The sequence below is a fragment of the Caretta caretta genome, chromosome 7, assembly GCF_965140235.1.
Source record: "Caretta caretta isolate rCarCar2 chromosome 7, rCarCar1.hap1, whole genome shotgun sequence".
NCBI lineage: Eukaryota > Metazoa > Chordata > Testudines > Cheloniidae > Caretta > Caretta caretta.
In genome coordinates, this window is record NC_134212.1 from 25,946,241 (window position 1) to 25,964,699 (window position 18,459).

Consider the following 18,459-nt stretch of genomic DNA (forward strand, 5'->3'; position numbering starts at 1 on the left):
ACATGTGCCTCTCTGAGAAGTGGGTACCTATGTTGACGCAGAATTCTTCTGTCAACCTAGTGGTGCCTACACCAGGGCTTAAGTCAGTTTAACTATATCTCTCGGGGGTGTAAATTTTTTCACTCACCAGAGCAACTTAGCTAGGTCAACCTAACTTTGTAGTGTAGACCAGCCCTGAGAATTGTATGGGTTAGAACACCCAATCAATCAATGTTTCTGCTGTTAATCTCATAGGGTATGTCTACATTGCAATTAAAAACCCAGGGCTGCCCCATGTCAGCTAACTCAAGCTAAGGGGCTTGGGCTAAGGGGCTGTTTAACTGCATTGTAGATGATAGGGCCCTAGAGAGTTAGCTCATCTGCTCTTACTGATTGAAAAGTTAATTCTGTTTTCACAAGGAACAGCTACTTTTAAATTCCTCTCTTTCTAAACTAGCATAAACACTGCCTAGGCATGACTTAATTTACTGTTAGGTGAAATATTTGCTATACTGAGAGAGAACCTATTGTACCGTGTGTGTTTAATTTTGCTGAAGGTTAAGTATTTATAATATCCTGTGGAACAGAACTTGAATGTGGTTTTCTACTGAACTCCAATATTTGGGAATATTTATTAGAACTTTTAATCCTGGGCCAATTTAACCAGTAGCCAACTAATAAAAATAATTTGGGGCTTTCTGCCATGACAAATGTTGACACGCTCTTATAATGTTAACTAAAAACTAATAACTTTTAAAGTAAATGAGTATGGAAACCTTGCCAGAAATATAGTGTCTGAAACAGATTGGTTCTGTTTTATTTTACTGGCAACGCTTGTGGATTATATTTGAAACAAAGACGCTACACTGTTTCAGCTTTTAGAGACATGGTTAACTCTTTTGAGGCTAATTTGTTTTCCAGAATGAAACAGTTAACTAGTAATGAATGCTCCACTGTCAAGGAGTTAATACTTGAACACCTACTTTACTAGATTTACATAGATAAAGGGTGTAGGATAAAAAGGAAGGTAACTAGAGTATTTTTGATCCGGTGACAAGAAGAAAAACACAACAAAAATGATTTGGGTTTGTACAGAATTTTCTTTTTATTTCATCGGATATGTAGCTCACGAAAGCTTATGCTCAAATAAATTTGTTAGCCTCTAAGGTGCCACAAGTGCTCCTTTTCTTTTTGCGAATACAGACTAACACGGCTGCTACTCTGAAACCCTTTTTATTTCAAAGATTGACCGATTCAAAAGTATTCTGGACGCTAACATGTCGATACTAATAAATCCACTTTCCCATGATGTATTGGATTAGAAGCATAGTTAATGAATCCATGCCAATTTCATCAATTTTGTTTGCTAAATTGAGAGCTTCATTTGCAACCTCTTCTGATGAAGGTTTTGGGATAATGTTTATATTTTAAAATGCTGAGTCTCTTTAGAAGGTTTCAATTACCACTATTGTTTTGGAGGCTGAATTGAAACTTTTTTTGAATTTATAAAGAAAACATGCTAACTAATGAGACAAATTTATACAATGTGGTGGTGACAGTGTTGCATGTTGCCGGTGTAGACAAAGGTATAATGACTCCTCAGAGGATCGTTTGTGCTTGTTTGTCAAATTCAACACCAGTCATGTAACACACAGTCCCTTTGTTGAAGTTGCTGATAAGGGGTGCAGGGAGTCAAGTGGAAAAACAATTATGTGAGCAGCTCATATACACTCAGACTTTAATTGTTAGGAGGTAAAAAATTATTACACTACCTAAAAGAGCCCATCAAAATAAATTTCAGAATTAGGTACCAAGCCAAACGGAGCCCTATTGTATGGCAGCTGGTTGTCTACTATATGAGTTTTCTAGCATATGTTATCCAGGTCATTGCTTCTGCCATTCTGCAGACAATATAAGGTGAATGTGGGAGGTGGAGCGGGGTTCTGTTAAGAAAACTTAAAACTGACCTTTACTAGAGTGCTTTACCGAACAGTGTATGGAAATTAGAAGGCTGTGGGGTGCGTGGTTTAATGAGACAGTATGGAAAACTAACCAGTATTATGAAATAGATTTAACTCGGTTTGACCAGCAGGCTCTCACTTCGAACTTTGGGGAAATCCCGTTCTTTAAATAAACTAATAAGAGAATCAGTTTGCATTGTGGTTGAGTTGAATGACAGCAAGTGCTCTTGGCCCCTGCCTGAGACTTTTCTACCCACATATCCTACTACTGCATGCTATTTTATTGAGTGAAGAGCAAACAATAACATCAGCTTAGTACTCAGTAAATTGCAAGAATGTAAGAGCGCTATTCTCCAAGGTGCCAAGCATCCTCAACTTTAATTGCTTCAGTACAAACTGGGTGCTCAGCACACCACAGGATAGGGTCCTAGATATTCAGGCTTGGGGTTTTTAAGCAGGGGCCTGTGTATAATATGATTATGCAGCTTCAAAAATAGATGTATAACTTATCTTTTTGTTAAGATGCCACATAATTTTAAAATGATCATTTTCCAGCTTATGATGCATGGAACAAAGAGCAGAAAGGACTAAAATGCTATTTGGGAGAAAACTGAGAGAAGGGCTGCATGAGTAGGTGGCTACCATCTGGGGCTCCAAGGCTCCACATGAGTGAATCTGCATGATAGGTGCATTCCCCGGACACCCAAAAGCAGTACATGGCTAGTACTTCCCCTTTCTGTACAGCAGTCTTAAAACTACCCTGGGTTTTAGTAAATCAAGGTTTATTTTTAGAGGGAGTGAGTCATATTAAAACAAATCTATGAGGTATGATACATAAGTACCATTTGGGCCTTACAGTAAAGAAGCATAGTTTTATATTTCTAGAGTACTCATCTCCTCTCTTTCAGCTTGCTTCTTTCTCCCTCGCAATATGATGTGGTATCTCATGATGTGACTCCAAAGCATGAGCACACACTGTCCAGAATTTACTGACCATGTCTAGATTAGACCAGTTTTCACAGTCATCCGCGTGTCTTGAACCAGCATAGAGGTTACTCTGCAAAGTGAAAGTCACAATGAAGTTTATAGTCACAAAATGGCATTCTCAAAACATGGCATTCACAATTTGACCCAGGCATAGTCCCAAACTGTCACATTTGGTATGCAAAAAACATATTTTCTCGTTTAAAGAAAGTTCAAAGCAATAAGATTATCTACTTCAATTTCCTTCTTTAAACACAGTTTGGAGATGGAGACCCTGGATTTATTTTCCAAAGTCTGACACTGCAATGTTATCTTGAATTACTGTCTTGGAGTGAGTCCTGCAAACACTGCAGATGTGTTTTTAATTTGGTTTTATTGTATGAGCCCTTTCAATTTGTTCTACGGATTCTAGTAATTTAGATTTTGATAAAAATCTATACAACCTATTTAGTTTAACTCCCTTTGCTATCAGAACAAATGAACTAAGTGCAGGAGGTAAAATGGCTCAGTGTGATGGGAAGAATAAGACCTCAAAGAACAACGCCACATATATGTGACCTAGTCATCTTACTGTGACTCCAGTGGCTACTGTTACAGGTTCTGACAATGACTTCTGGCTTTTTTACAGTTAGCAGCTGTAGTCATATCCTATCCTCCTTGTGGTTGCAGCAGCCCCTAGTGGAGGCAGCTAGGTTGATTTCTTCTCCTTAATGTCTACTTCTACAGGTAGGTAGGCTCTGCAGTACAGAGAAAAATTAAAATATTTTGTCTCCCTGAGCAGTTTGGGTATAAGAATGAAGATTGCCACATAGCAAACCTCACAATCCCCTGCAGAATAGTGAAATGGTTTATTTTTAAAGGGTTAAGGAACCTGTTTCTAGTTCTTCCCTCTCCTCTTGCTGGAACCGTAAAATAACTCCAGCAACCCCATGTGGCAAAAAGAAGTGTTCGGATAGGGTTAGGGCTGTTCAGGGATGGAGCAGGCCTTCAGGGAATTCATTTACACCTTTTCTCTTCTTCCTTTTCCCTTGTCTTCCAAAAGGTATGGTGGTTTCCCTTCTATCTCACAGGATGATAATCTCCAGGGTTAGTTGCTGCTGTGCATCAATTTACGTGGCTGTTTGAGGTTATGAACCCCAAACAGTTGGGAAAATTAGGTACAGGATTGAGCCCTTCACCTGCAGGCTTTCTGTAGCCATTAATAAACTGCAGATGCAGACAAACACTGAGTATATGAAAAATTCCAAGTGGGTGTGACGTTGCACCTCATAATGCTTTATAGAAATATGCTTATGAGTGTAAATATGACATAACTGGGATATGTTTTATGGTAGATATGCCATGTAACATATCTTTGCAAAGGTTATGATCTACTGAATATATTCATCCTATTTGTGTGCATGTAACATTTTTATATCTGAAATTATGAGCATTGGCTCTATGCTTGTATTTAAGATGTCTGCTGTAGAAAGCACATAAGGCAGATTTGGTCAACATAGCGTGAAGGAGTTATTCAAGTAATTGGGAGTATTTAACTAACAATGAACTTTGGAAGACGTCAATCCACATCTGAGCTTTCCTGAGAATGTTCAAATTAACATGTAAACAATGGCATCGGCCTGTAAAGAACTGAGTCATGCATGGACGTGTGACTTGCCCAGGTGACTGCAAAACTCCATCTTGGAGAGGGGTTTCCACCCACCAGAGAAAAAACTATATAAGTCCCTGGAAACCCCTCCATTTTGTCTTCATCGGGCTCAGAAGATAGTCTCTCCACCCCAAAGAGATGCCTGAAAGAAACTGGGACAAAGGACAGTAACTACAGGGGTTGCTGGACCCAGACTAAGAAAGCGTCTAGTCTGTCAAATAAGCTTACTGGGACATCTCTGAGGGTGAGATTTACCTGCATTTAGTTTCCTACTGTATTGGGCTTAGAGTTGAGTGTTTTTGTTTTATTTTATTTGGTAATTTACTTTGTTCTGTCATTACTTGGAACCACTTAAATCCTACTTTTTATATTTAATAAAATCACTTGTTACTTAATTAATCCAGAGCAAGTATTAATACCTGGGGGAGGAAACAGCTGTGCATATCTCTCTCTCAGTATTATAGAGGGTGAACAATTTGAGTTTGCCCTGCATAAGCTTTACACAGAGTAAAACAGATTTATTTGGTGTTTGGATCCTATTGGGAACTGGGTATCTGGGTGTTGAAGACAGGAGTACTTCTTAAGCTGTTTTCAGTTAAGCCTGCAGCTTTTGGGGGACGTGGTTCAGAGCTGGGTCTGTGTTTGTAGCAGGCTAGCGTGTCTGGCACAACCAGGCAGGGCACTGAAATCCCAAGCTGCCAGGGAAAACAGGCTTAGAGGTAGTCTCAGTACATCAGGTGGTAGTCCCAGGGGGGTGTCTGTGACCCAAGACTTTTTTTTTCCTCTTTATCAACTAGTCTCAGACATTGCTCAAGGAGGTAATTCAAGTTTCACTCGCAGTAGTCCTGAACAAGACACTTAAGAGACACAGTGAAATATGAATTTATTTGCTTTGTAACAAAATTTACCCTCCTTAAGGATTCTCAATGGGTGTCACAATATCATTGCTAAAATGTTAGTATTCATTATTTGTTACACTTTCAATCTCAAAATCTGTGTGTGTGTGTGATAATATGCACAAAGATTAATAGACAGTTCTAACAGATTTTTAATTGGAATTTGATTTTTCTAACTTTCAAGCAGGTTACACTGTGATATAATGTAGGGCCAAATTACATCTCTTTACACCAGAGCTGACTTTGGGCCATTATATCAGAAACATAATTCCAGTTTGATCAAAGACTACATACAGAGCAGCAAAGATGGCAAACCTTGTGGAAAATGGTACCGCAATAGGGCAGAGGAGAATACTCTCTCAAGAGTCCCCTTTGCCTATTTTCTGGGAAGATATATTTGCCTTTTTAGCTGTCCTGATTCCTCAGTCTGCATAGTTCTAAATGCCAGATTCTAGTAGCATTAGAGATGATACGTGCCCAAGTAATTTCTGCTGCTAGGTATACAGTAGCACTCGCTTTGCCTTGGGACTTCAGTGTCCTCTCACTGCAGTGCATTATGATTAATGACAAGCAGTCTTTACAATGGGAAGCTAGTGGATTGGCATGAATTTAAAAAATAACCAAAACGGCTGATGACGGAGGTGCCAGTCAGACGAGAATTATAGGCGAAGCTGAAAGACTCCATAGTGTATTCAGTATGCCAGTCGTGCTGCAGTGACGTAAAAAAAAATGCTCCTTCAAAAAAGCTGTGTCAAAGAGATGGTTGCTGGAAAGGAAAGAATCTGAATGGCACCTTCATGATGAAGATAAGAATGCAGGCTTTTTTTTTTTTTTATGCTGAAATGATTGTAGCACCACATTCTATGTGTGGGGAAATTGATTATTTTTGGGGGGGTGGGGAAGGTTAACGTTCTGGTCCTGCGTTTCACAAGATGTTTGTGGAGTTACAGCTCTGCCTGCTGAGAAATAAATTATTTGCTGGTTCTCATCTTTCTTCCTGGTCGCTGTGCTAATGAAACAGAATATTGCTGACCAGTAATGAAAATCTGGGATTTTTCTAAATACCAGGAAGGATGGGAAATCCCCATCTCTAAAAAGATTCGTACCTCTCTGCAAAAGAATACTATGACATGGTACATTTTCCTAAGGATTTGTGTAGAAAACTGGAGGTAGAGGATGCCTACACAAACTTTATAAACATGGCTGAAAAAGAAAGATGAACTGCTATAGGATGTACTTAAAATATGATGTCGGATGGGTTTTTTAACTTCACTTAGAAGGTTTGGCTCTTTCTCTGTCAAAAGTAGCCTTTTGCACGTGCTGTTCAAGATCCATTAAATGTCAGATGGAGGTTAGCAAGCCAAGGGTAACTTCTGTTTTTACATATTTGTAATCTTTCCTTGTATTGCACTTGTTTATATTTTCATTTTTGTATGCAAAACAAATGGAATATTATACTTCACAAAAAGCAGGCATTCTAGAGGTTAAAAAGTATGTGAGTGAAGAAAAGTATTCGTTTTTACAGTAGATTTTTTTTAGTTTTTTATTTCATTTAAATATATACTGTGTGTACACATCTCTGTATATTTGCATGTAAGTATGAACACATGACGCTGTTTTTTATTTAATTTGTACTTTTTCGAATAAAATGTTAATCAAATGCAGAACTACATACTTACAATGACAGAGCAAAAACAATGGGGTTGGAATTTTTTGTATTTGTACATGTTCCCTTCAATGACAAGGTCATCATAATATGCATTAACTGCAGAGCAGTTTTCAGTTTGAGGGACACTTCCCGCAAACAAACCATTTTAGAAGGATGCTATATATGGAGAGAGCTTTTTTTGTGCCTTTTTTGTCTTTCCCACTTATGCCGCTACTTCTGCTTACTACGTGATATTTCAGCCATTGCACAGATCTGTATGCACCAAGCAAGGGTAATCTGTCATTGCCAGCATTATACACTGGAATTATTTGTCTCTATTGCTCACATTAGAAAATTAACAAAACTAGCATAAATGTTTTTCTGATGACTTTTGTCCTCCCCCCCCCCCTTTTTTTTTTTCTCTTTAAACTACAGGAGCCTAGCAACAAACGGGTCAAGCCTCTTTCTAGAGTTACATCACTAGCAAGCCTCATTCCTCCTGTACGGGCAACCCCATTAAAGCGGTTCAGTCAAAGCCTTCAGGTAAAGGTGATGATATATTTCTGTGTTTAATGTTCAGATCTGCATTTCAATAAGAGAAGCACAGGTATGCTATCACATGCTTTTAGGGGTTGTGCTTTTCAAAATTTATTTTGTATAGGTATGCATATCTGAGTATCTCCCATATCTTTAAGGAAAAAATGAAAAACTTATTTCTCCCAACATAAAAAGGTGAAGTTGTAATGGAGAGTGTTAACCTCAGAAGAGGCAAGTGAAAGTGCTCCGGTGCTGTTACAACTGTCATTCACCACCATAATAATCTTTCTGTCATAGAATGCTTATGTTTCTTGTGAAATCTTTAAGAAACAAACTGAAACTATATATCCATTCTTGATATGACAGAGATAAGGAAACCAGTATAAAAATATGTGCATAGCCCAGTTGCCTGAGAAGGTATGTTTAATATAGAGATTCATAGATATTTAGGTCAGAAGGGACCATTATGATCATCTAGTCTGACCTGCACAACGCAGGCCACAGAATTTCACCCACCACTCCTGTGAAAAACCTCTCACCTATGTCTGAGCTTTTGAAGTTCTCAAATCGTGGTTTAAAGACTTCAAGGAGCAGAGAATCCTCCAGCAAGTGACCTGTGCCCCATGCTACAGAGGAAGGCGAAAAACCTCCAGGGCCTCTTCGAATCTGCCCTGGAGGAAAATTCCTTCCCGACCCCAAATATGGCGATCAGCTAAACCCTGAGCATATGGGCAAGATTCACCAGCCAGATACTACAGAAAATTCTTTCCTGGGTAACTCAGATCCCACCCCATCTAATATCCCATCACAGGCCATTGGGCCTATTTACCATGAATATTTAAGTACCAAAACCATGTTATCCCATCATACCATCTCCTCCATAAACTTATCGAGTTTAATCTTAAAGCCAGATAGATCTTTTGCCCCCACTGCTTCCCTTGGAAGGCTATTCCAAAACTTCACTCCTCTGGTGGTTAGAAACCTTCGTCTAATTTCAAGTCTAAACTTCCTGGTGGCCAGTTTATATCCATTTGTTCTTGTGTCCACATATATCTTTTGACTTTTGAAGGTGTGAGATTTATGGATATATTTAAAAGGGTGCCATATGCTCAGGCACCTTTGACATACTTTTAAAATGTCATTTTAAAGTGGAGCAGTACAGTTTAAGATAATCCATGACCGATGAGCCAGGAAACTAAAAAACTCAAATCCCTCCCTCTCAAGACAACTCTCCACCCATGCAGCTCTTCATCATATTGAAATGACTGGGGAAAAAAAGATAAGCTTTGCCATAGAATATTAGTATTTTTAGCTTAAATGCAAAAACAAACAAACAAAACCCCAACTAAACCTATGGAATATCTGTTAGAGTTGGTAGGAAAATTTTGAGTTTGGAATTTTAATGAAAGATAAATTTTCCATTAATTTATTTGCGCTGTGTGTGTACTGGGTGGGTGTTTTTTTTTTTTTTTTAAAGTCCCCCTGCATGTAATACTGCTGAATCCTCACTATTAAGAGTGAACTTTGACCTCCAGTGGACAAAAAGTCTGGCGATCAGATGGAAAATGGAGCCTTGAGCCAACATTCAAAGCATATGTCAAAGCTGACTATTATTTTAAATAATTAAAAAGCAATCAAATAATGACAGGTTTCAGAGTAGCAGCTGTGTTAGTCTGTATTCGCAAAAAGAAAAGGAGTTCTTGTGGCACCTTAGAGACTAACCAATGTATTTGAGCATAAGCTTTCGTGAGCTACAGCTCATTTCATTGGATTCATTCAGTGGAAAATATAGTGGGGAGATTTATATACACAGAGAACATGAAACAATGGGTGTTACCATACACACTGTAAAGAGAGTGATCGCTTAAGATGAGCTAATACCAGCAGGAGAGCAGGGGGTGGTGGGGGGAAACCTTTTGTTGTGATAATCAAGGTGGGCCATTTCCAGCAGTTGACAAGAACGTCTGAGGAACAGTGGGGTGGGGGGGAAATAAACATGGGGAAATAGTTTTACTTTGTGTAATGACCCATCCACTCCCAGTCTCTATTCAAGCCTAAGTTAATTGTATCCAGATTGCAAATTAATTCCAATTCAGCAGTCTCTCGTTGGAGTCTGTTTTTGAAGTTATTTTGTTGAAGAATTGTCACTTTTAGGCCTCTAATCGACTGACCAGAGAGATTGAAGTGTTTTCGGACTGGTTTTTGAATGTTATAATTCTTGACGTCTGATTTGTGTCCATTTATTCTTTTACGTAGAGACTGTCCAGTTTGACCAATGTACATGGCAGAGGGGCATTGCTGGCACATGATGGCATATATCACACTGTTCGATGTGCAGGTGAACGAGCCTCTGATAGTGTGGCTGATGTGATTAGGCCCTATGATGGTGTCCCCTGAATAGGTATGTGGACACAGTTGGCAACGGGCTTTGTTGCAAGGATAGGTTCCTGGGTTAGTGGTTCTGTTGTGTGGTGTGTGGTTGCTGGTGAGTATTTGCTTCAGGTTGGGGGGCTGTCTGTATGCAAGGACTGGCCTGTCTCCCAAGATCTGTGAGAATGATGGGTCGTCCTTCAGGATAGGTTGTAGATCCTTGATGATGCGTTGGAGAGGTTTTAGTTGGGGGCTGAAAGTGATGGCTAGTGGCGTTCTGTTTATTTTCTTTGTTGGGCCTGTCCTGTCGTAGGTGACTTCTGGGTACTCTTCTGGCTCTGTCAGTCTGTTTCTTCACTTCCGCAGGTGGGTATTGTAGTTGTAAGAATGCTTGATAGAGATCTTGTAGGTGTTTGTCTCTGTAGGTGTTTGTCTCTGTCATTGGAGCAAATGCGGTTGTATCGTAGAGCTTGGCTGTAGACAATGGATTGTGTGGTGTGATCTGGGTGAAAGCTGGAGGCATGTAGGTAGGAAACCTACTGACCGCTATTCCTATTCCTGGTCACTCGATTAGAGACCTAAAAGTGACAATTCTTCAACAAAAAAACTTCAAAAACAGACTCCAACGAGAGACTGCTGAATTGGAATTAATTTGCAAACTGGATACAATTAACTTAGGCTTGAATAGAGACTGGGAGTGGATGGGTCATTACACAAAGTAAAACTATTTCCCCATGTTTATTTCTCACCCCCACCCCCCATTGTTCCTCAGATGTTCTTGTCAACTGCTGGAAATGGCCCACCTTGATTATCACTACAAAAGGTCCCCCCCCCCCCCCCCCCATGCTCTCCTGCTGGTATTAGCTCATCTTAAGTGATCACGCTCCTTACAATGTGTATGGTAACACCCATTGTTTCATGTTCTCTGTGTATATAAATCTCCCCACTGTATTTTCCACTGAATGCATCCAATGAAGTGATCTGTAGCTCACGAAAGCTTATGCTCAAATAAATTGGTTAGTCTCTAAGGTGCCACAAGTACTCCTTTTGTTTTTGCAATCAAATAATGCAATTCAAATTTACATTTTATTCTGAAGATATTCTGCTTTGTTTGTAGGTCTCTCAAACTTACATGTGCACAATATAGAATATTGGAGATCCTTGGAGACTCATACAGGACTGGATCCTACAAAATATTGTATGTCTCATGCAAGAGGCAGAGTACCTTAAATCTCGGTGACTTCAGGAGGAGCTGAGGCAATTGAGCACCTCATAGTGGGCATTCAGTACTTTGCAGGATTATGCTATTCCCCCCACTAAAATAGTAGGTTTTTGAGAAAGTACACTTAAAATCTACAGTGAGCTTTATAGAACAAGGTTAAGCTCTCTGAAGAGTGAGAATGAATAAAATATCTCTGTTTTAGTAAGAAATAATATCTGTTCAAAAAGGTAACTTAATCATGACTCTACTGCAGCTATGAGTTAGTTTTATTTTTCCTTCCCAAATTATTATATTTCTACATTGGAGGCTCTTCTGACAAATACTTAAACAGAGTAAAAAGCCATGAAAAATATATTTTTCTGCAGCAATAGTTTTATGTAGGAAGCAGACATGCCAGCATTTGGTTAGCAATGTACCTCTGGTATTCCTTAAATATGTTGTTGAAAGTGCATACCTCTGCATACAGAAGCAACCTTTATGGACATGGGGGGGAAAGGCAAGAAGTTTGAAATCACCTCAGTGTGTTTGATCCAGTAGGTGTACTGTAGTGTGACTAGAGCAGAGATGCCTGTAGTCCCTTGTTGGACATATAAATCTCTTCCACAGGCTGCTTCTAAGAAAAATTTGGTCTGATTCTGAAAGAAGGGCTACATTAGTTCCAGTTATCAAGAGCATGGAAAGTGAATTAGGTTTGGGCAAGATTTTATTTCTGAGCCTGGCACTTCCCTTTTCAGAGTCTTTAACAGCTGTTGTGCTCATTTAAGTACTCATACGATCAGTTCCATGGGGGCTGCATTTGAGACAGACTTGTGCTATATAATACAGACTTCAAAAGATAAATTTTGTTTTCATGAATATATATGCAGCTTCAATTGATTTTAGTTTGAGTTGTGTGCATGTATTTGACGACAGATCTTGACAAAGCTGTACAGGTTTTTGTGTTATGGTCTTACCACTGGGGGGAAAAAATCTTTATTTTACATTGGTTTTAAAAAAATAACTCGGCAGTAGATTAAAATATAAGAAGATTGAGGGATGCAGTTATTCAAACCACCTTACCTAAGGAACTACATGGTTTGAAGGATCTGTAAAGGGGCATGGAGCTTTTTATTCTCCAGCAATAGATCTAAGTCCATCTCAGGTCATTGTATCTGGAATATATATTACTTATTTGGCTGAGCAATATCTCTTGCAAAAAGAGCTGGGATTACTAAATCCATTTCCTAGTGATAGGTGGCATCCATGCAAAATCACTTTCACAGTTGGTCCTAAAAGCCTCTTTATTAGCAGTTTCAGGTGAGGCCAACAACAGAATGAGCAAGAAGACTACTTTCTCACAGTCCCTTAGGAAACTGTTTAGAGGCACATCGGCGAATTGATGTCAGGAAACTTGCACTGCCATTGCTATTCATGTTCTGTTCAACCATATGGGATATTATTAATCTCTAGGGTTGTCAATTAAAAACACCCAAATCCTCTGATGCCCATATGTGAAGTGAAGTGACTGCCACTCCACTCTAGAGCGATATTCTCTTCACTGTATTTTTTTTTAATTTCTAGTCTGAGTGTTTAAGTACACCATTAGGGTGTATTCAAGATGTTGAGGTTTTCCACATGGCAGTAGCATCATATATTGTAGCTAGATTGCTAGTGTACCTCAGTCCAGAAGGATTTTTTTTGTACAAGTTAACAATGGATTCTTTGCCTTAATAACGCGATGAAAACAACCACCAACAAAGAACTCTGAAAACACAGACCACTACAACTGTTGCTATAAAAGTTTAGAAAAATGTTGAATTTCCTATGTAAATGTTTAACAAAAGTTTCATATACAATCCTTTTTGAAAGGAAGAAATATGTAAACGGAGAGAAAATCCATAGGGTATGACTTCCCCAGCTCCAAATGTGAAATTTCCATTTATATTAATGGATTTTCCACATGCATATTTAGGGAGAACATGCTCTAAGTCTGAGGACAGGATAGTGCTTCTTTTTAGATGTATTCTTAGCTACTCCAGAAATTTTTGGTATTTTTAATAGAGAGATTTGATTGTTTATTTCTCAATATTATTATTATTTTGCAAATGGTTTATCAGCATTTTCCACAAAGGAAGCATGTAGTAATTAGTTTAATTCTTTTTCCTGACTACTCATATCTGTGTGTTTCTGCTTCCTACAGCAGAGTAGACTGGATGATGATAAAAATACAGCATTGGTTTCATTTTGACCATACTAGGTACCATTTTTGTACACCAGCAGAGTACTCAGTACTGAGCTGATACATTTATCCATCTACTGGTATCTATTTATCCATTTGACACAAATCTTTATCCCTTCAATCTAGACTAACTACAATGACTATAGAGACTTATTTATTTCACCTTCTTTTAATCCCATTCACAGCTCTGTCCTTCACTTTACAAACTGGGAAAGAGATCAAATAGTACTCAAACATAACTTTAACTAGCACTGAGGACAGAGGTTAACTCTGTCTCGCTTCCACTGCAACTTGTTACTTTATCAATCATTGACTCATAGAATATCAGGGTTGGAAGGGACCTCAGGAGGTCATCCAGTCCAATCCCTTGCTCAAAGCAGGACCAGTTCCCAACTAAATCATCCCAGCTGGGGCTTTGTCAAGCCTGACCTTAATAACCTCCAAGGAAGGAGATTCCACCACCTCCCTAGGTAACCCATTCCAGTGCTTCACCGCCCTCCTAGTGAAATAGTTTTTCCTAATATCCAACCTAAACCTCCCCCACCGCAACTTGAGACCATTACTCCTTGTTCTGTCATCTGCTACCACTGAGAACAGTCTAGATCCATCCTCTTTGGAACCCCCTTTCAGGTGGTTGAAAGCAGCTATCAAATCCCCCTCATTCTTTTCTTCTGCAGACTAAATAATCCCAGTTCCCTCATCCTCTCCTCATAAGTCATGTGCTCCAGTCCCCTAATCATTTTTGTTGCCCTCCGCTGGACTCATTCCAATTTTTCCACATCCTTCTTGTAGTGTGGGGCCCCAAACTGGACCCAGAGGAGAATGATCATGTCCCTCGATCTGCTGGCAATGCCCCTACTTATTCCACCCAAAATGCCATTGGCCTTCTTGGCAACAAGGCCACACTGTTGACTCATATCCACCTTCTTGTCCACTGTAACCCCTAGGTCCTTTTCCGCAGAACTGCTGCCTAGCCATTCGGTCCCTAGTCTGTAGCGGTGCATGGGATTCTTCCATCCTAAGTGCAGGACTCTGCACTTGTTGAACCTCGTCAGATTTCTTTTGGCCCAATCCTCTAATTTGTCTGTGTTCCTCTGTATCCTATCCCTACCTTCCAGCATATCTACCACTCCTCCCAGTTCAGTGTCCTCTGAAAACTTGCTGAGGGTGCAATCCACACCGTCCTCCAGATCATTAATGAAGATATTGAACAAAACCGGCCCCAGGACCGACCTTTGGGGCACTCCGCTTGATAGCGGCTGCCAACTAGGCATGGAGCCATTGATCACAACCCATTGAGCCTGACGATCGAGCCAACTTTCTATCCACCTTATAGTGCACTCATCCAGCCCATGCTACTTTAACTTGCTGGCAAGAATACTGTGAGAGACCATATCAAAAGCTTTGCTAAAGTCAAGGAATAACACGTCCACTGCTTTCCCCTCATCCACAGAGCCAGTTATCTCATCAGAGAAGGAAATTAGGTTAGTCAGGCATGACTTGCTCTTGGTGAATCCATGCTGACTGTTCCTGATCACTTTCCTCTCTTCCAAGTGCTTCAAAATGGATTCCTTGAGGACCTGTTCCATGATTTTTCCAGGGATTGAGATGAGGCTGACTGGCCTGTAGTTCCCTGGATCCTCCTTCTTCCCTTTTTTAAAGATAGGCACTACATTCGCCTTTTTCTAGTCTTCCAGGATCTCCCCCGATTGCCATGAGTTTTCAAAGATAATGGCCAATGGCTCTGTAATTTCATCCACCAACTCCTTTAGCACCCTCGGATGCAGTGCACCCGGCACCATGGACTTGTGCTCATCCAGCTTTTCTAAATAGTCCTGAATCACTTCTTTCTTCACTTTTCTAGAGGGCCGGTCACCTCCTCCCCATACTGTGCTGCTCAGTGCAGTAGTCTGGGAGCTGACCTTGTTCGTGAAGACTAAGGCAAAAAAAGCATTGAGTACATTAGTTTTTTGCACATCTTCTCACTAGGTTGCCTCCTCCATTCAGTAACGGGCCCACACTTTCCTTGACTTCCTTCTTGTTGCTAACATACCTGTAGAAACCCTTCTTGTTACTCTTAACATCCCTTGCTAGTTGCAACTCCAATTGTGATTTGGCCTTCCTGATTTCACTCCTGCATGCCTGAGCAATATTTTTATACTCCTCCCTGGTCATTTGTCCAAGCTTCCATTTCTTGTAAGCTTCTTTTTTGTGTTTTAAGATCAGCAAGGATTTCACTGTTAAGCCAAGCTGGTCACCTGCCATATTTATTATTCTTTCTGGACATCGGGATGGTTTGTTCCTGCAACCTCAATAAGGATTCTTTAAAATAGTGCCAGCTCTCCTGGACTCCTTTCCCCCTCATGTTATTCTCCTAGGGGATCCTGCCCATCAGTTCCCTGAGGGAGTCAAATTCTGCTTTTCTGAAGTCCAGGATCCATATTCTGCTGCTCTCCTTTCTTCCTGTGCATCTTACTGTGCATACAAATCAGATATCAGGATCCTGAACTTGACCATCTCATGGTCACAGCCTCCCAGGTTCCCATCCACTTTTTGCTTCTCCTGCTAATTCAGGCATTGACTGTTATGTACTTTACTGAGGTCTTGCTGAGGGGAAATTCAGCTATTGAAATTCAGCTAACCATTGAATGTGCTTGCTTCAACCGAGAAACAAGAGTAACATTTACTGTTAAAACTGCTCTTACTCAAGGCAAAAGAAAGGTGATTATGCTATATAAAATAGTGCTTAAAACCACAAGAAAAAGATATAGTCTTTAAACAATTTGGAGTATTTCAGGCACTCCAGAGGTAGAATATGAAAAAGAAAATCCATAGAATCGTCATTGTCGTAGTGATATTAATAAGGGGTCTGTGAAAATAAGCAATGTTAAGGACTCAAGATATCAATTTTTAGTTTGGACTCTTGTTGAAAAAATGAAACTTGTTTTGCATTTTGTCAAAACGTTTAATAAAAAAAAAAACAGGCAAATGGAACATTTTAACTTTCAAGTGTGACTTCAGGCAGATTCTTCGGTGGTTGCTATGAGGTTTAGGGTCAGCTATTCCACTGATCTAGAGATAGTGGTCACACATCATCTAGACTTCATTGTTCCAAAAATAGTATATGGTAAATTATATAAAATTTGAAAGATAACATTGCTTGATATGACAACAGGCTAACACAGGTTGGGTTTAACATGTCACATTTAAATGCTAAGAAGTAAGGCAGTGCTAAAGATTTGGAAAGAATGACCCATCCCAACTATTAACACATTTCCTTCTTTTCAGGTGTACATCCATTTCACACACTTCTGTGTGTGACTTCATAGGGGCTTCCTATCTCTAAAGATATAACTGAAAAAAACATTGTGCGTGCCAACTGAAGGGCTTCTTTGTGTATGAAAATGCCTTTGGGTAGGAGGGGTATTAATTCTATCAAATGGAAGCCACAACCATTAATTTCATTTGAATTAAAGCTGTCAAATGATTAAAAAAATTAACCACGATTAATTGCACAGTTAAACAAGAGAATACTATTTAAATATTTTTGGATGTCTTTTACATTTTCAAATATACTGATTTCAATTACAACACAGAGTACGAAGTGTACAGTGCTTTATTTTTGATTAAAAGTATTTGCACTGTAAAAAAACAAAATAAATAGTATTTTCAATTCACCTAATACAAGTACCATAGTGCAATCTCTTTATCATGAAAGTTGAATTTACAAATGTAGAATTATGTAAAAAAACAAAAACAAAAGCCTGCACTCAAAAACAAAACAATGTAAAATTTCAGATCCTCCAAGTCCACTCAGTCCCACTTCTTCTTCAGCCAATCGCGAAGACAAACAAGTTTGTTTACATTTGCAGGAGATAATGCTGCCTGCTTCTTGTTTACAGTGTCAACAGAAAGTGAGAACAGGCATTTGCATGACACTTTGTAGTTGGCATTGCAAGATATTTACATGCCAGATGCGCTAAAGATTCATATGTCTCTTCATGCTTCAACCACCATTCCAGGGGACATGGATCCTGATGACGGGTTCTGCGTGATAACAATCCAAAGCAGTGCTCACTGACGTTTGTTCATTTTCATTATCTGAGTCAGTTGCCACCAGCAGAAGGTTGATTTTCTTTTATGGTGGTTCGGGTTCTGTAGTTTCCACATTGGAGTGTTGCTCTTTTAAGAGTTCTGAAAGCATGCTCCACACCTCGTCCCTCTCAGATTTTGGAAGGCACTTCAGATTCTTAAACCTTGAGTTTAGTGCTGTAGCTGTCTTTGCATTTTGTCAGATCTGTAGTGAAAGTGTTCTTAAAATGAACATGTGCTGGGTCATCATCTGAGACTGCTATAACTTGAAATACATGGCAGAATGTGGGTAAAACAGAGCAGGGGACATGCAATTCTCCTCCAAGGAGTTCAGTCACAAATTTAATTAATACTTTATTTTTTTAACAAGCATCATCAGCATGGAAGCATGTCCTCTGGAATGGTGGCCGAAGCATGAAGGGGCACACGAATATTTAGCGTAACTGGCATGTAAATACCTTGCAATGCCGGCTACAAAAGTGTCATGCAAATGCCTGTTCTCACTTTCTGGTGACGATGTAAATAAGAAGAGGGCAGCATTATCTCCTGCAAATGTAAACAAACTTGTTTGTCTTCGCGATTGGCTGAACAAGAGGAGGACTGAGTGGACTTGTGGGCTCTGAAATTTTACGTTTTTGTTTTTAAGTGCAGCTATGTTACAAAAAAAAATCTACATTTGTAAGTTGCACTGTCACAACAAAGAGATTGCATTGCACTACTTGTATGAGGTGAATTGAAAAACACTATCATTTTTACAGTGCAAGTATTTGTAATAAAAGATAATATACACTTTCAATTACAACACAGAATAAAATATATACGAAAATGTAGAAGAACATCCAAAATATTTAATAAATTTCAATTAGTATTGTTTAACAGTGTGATTAAAACTGTGATAAATTGT

The 18,459-nt window shown here is 39.3% G+C and overlaps 1 protein-coding gene across 8 annotated transcripts in view; it reads left to right on the forward strand.

The window, feature by feature from the left end:
* Positions 1–18,459, forward strand: part of ARHGEF3 (Rho guanine nucleotide exchange factor 3) — a 320,877-nt gene that overhangs the window by 258,347 nt on the left and 44,071 nt on the right. For 7 of the 8 annotated variants that reach the window (XM_048857876.2, XM_048857875.2, XM_075130320.1 and 4 more), the window contains one exon: positions 7,552–7,659. In XM_048857876.2, the coding sequence (XP_048713833.1) occupies positions 7,552–7,659 (108 nt within the window). Of the gene's footprint in view, positions 1–6,363; positions 6,835–7,551; positions 7,660–18,459 lie in introns of those variants that run through there. The other variant, XM_048857878.2, reaches the window with a different exon arrangement.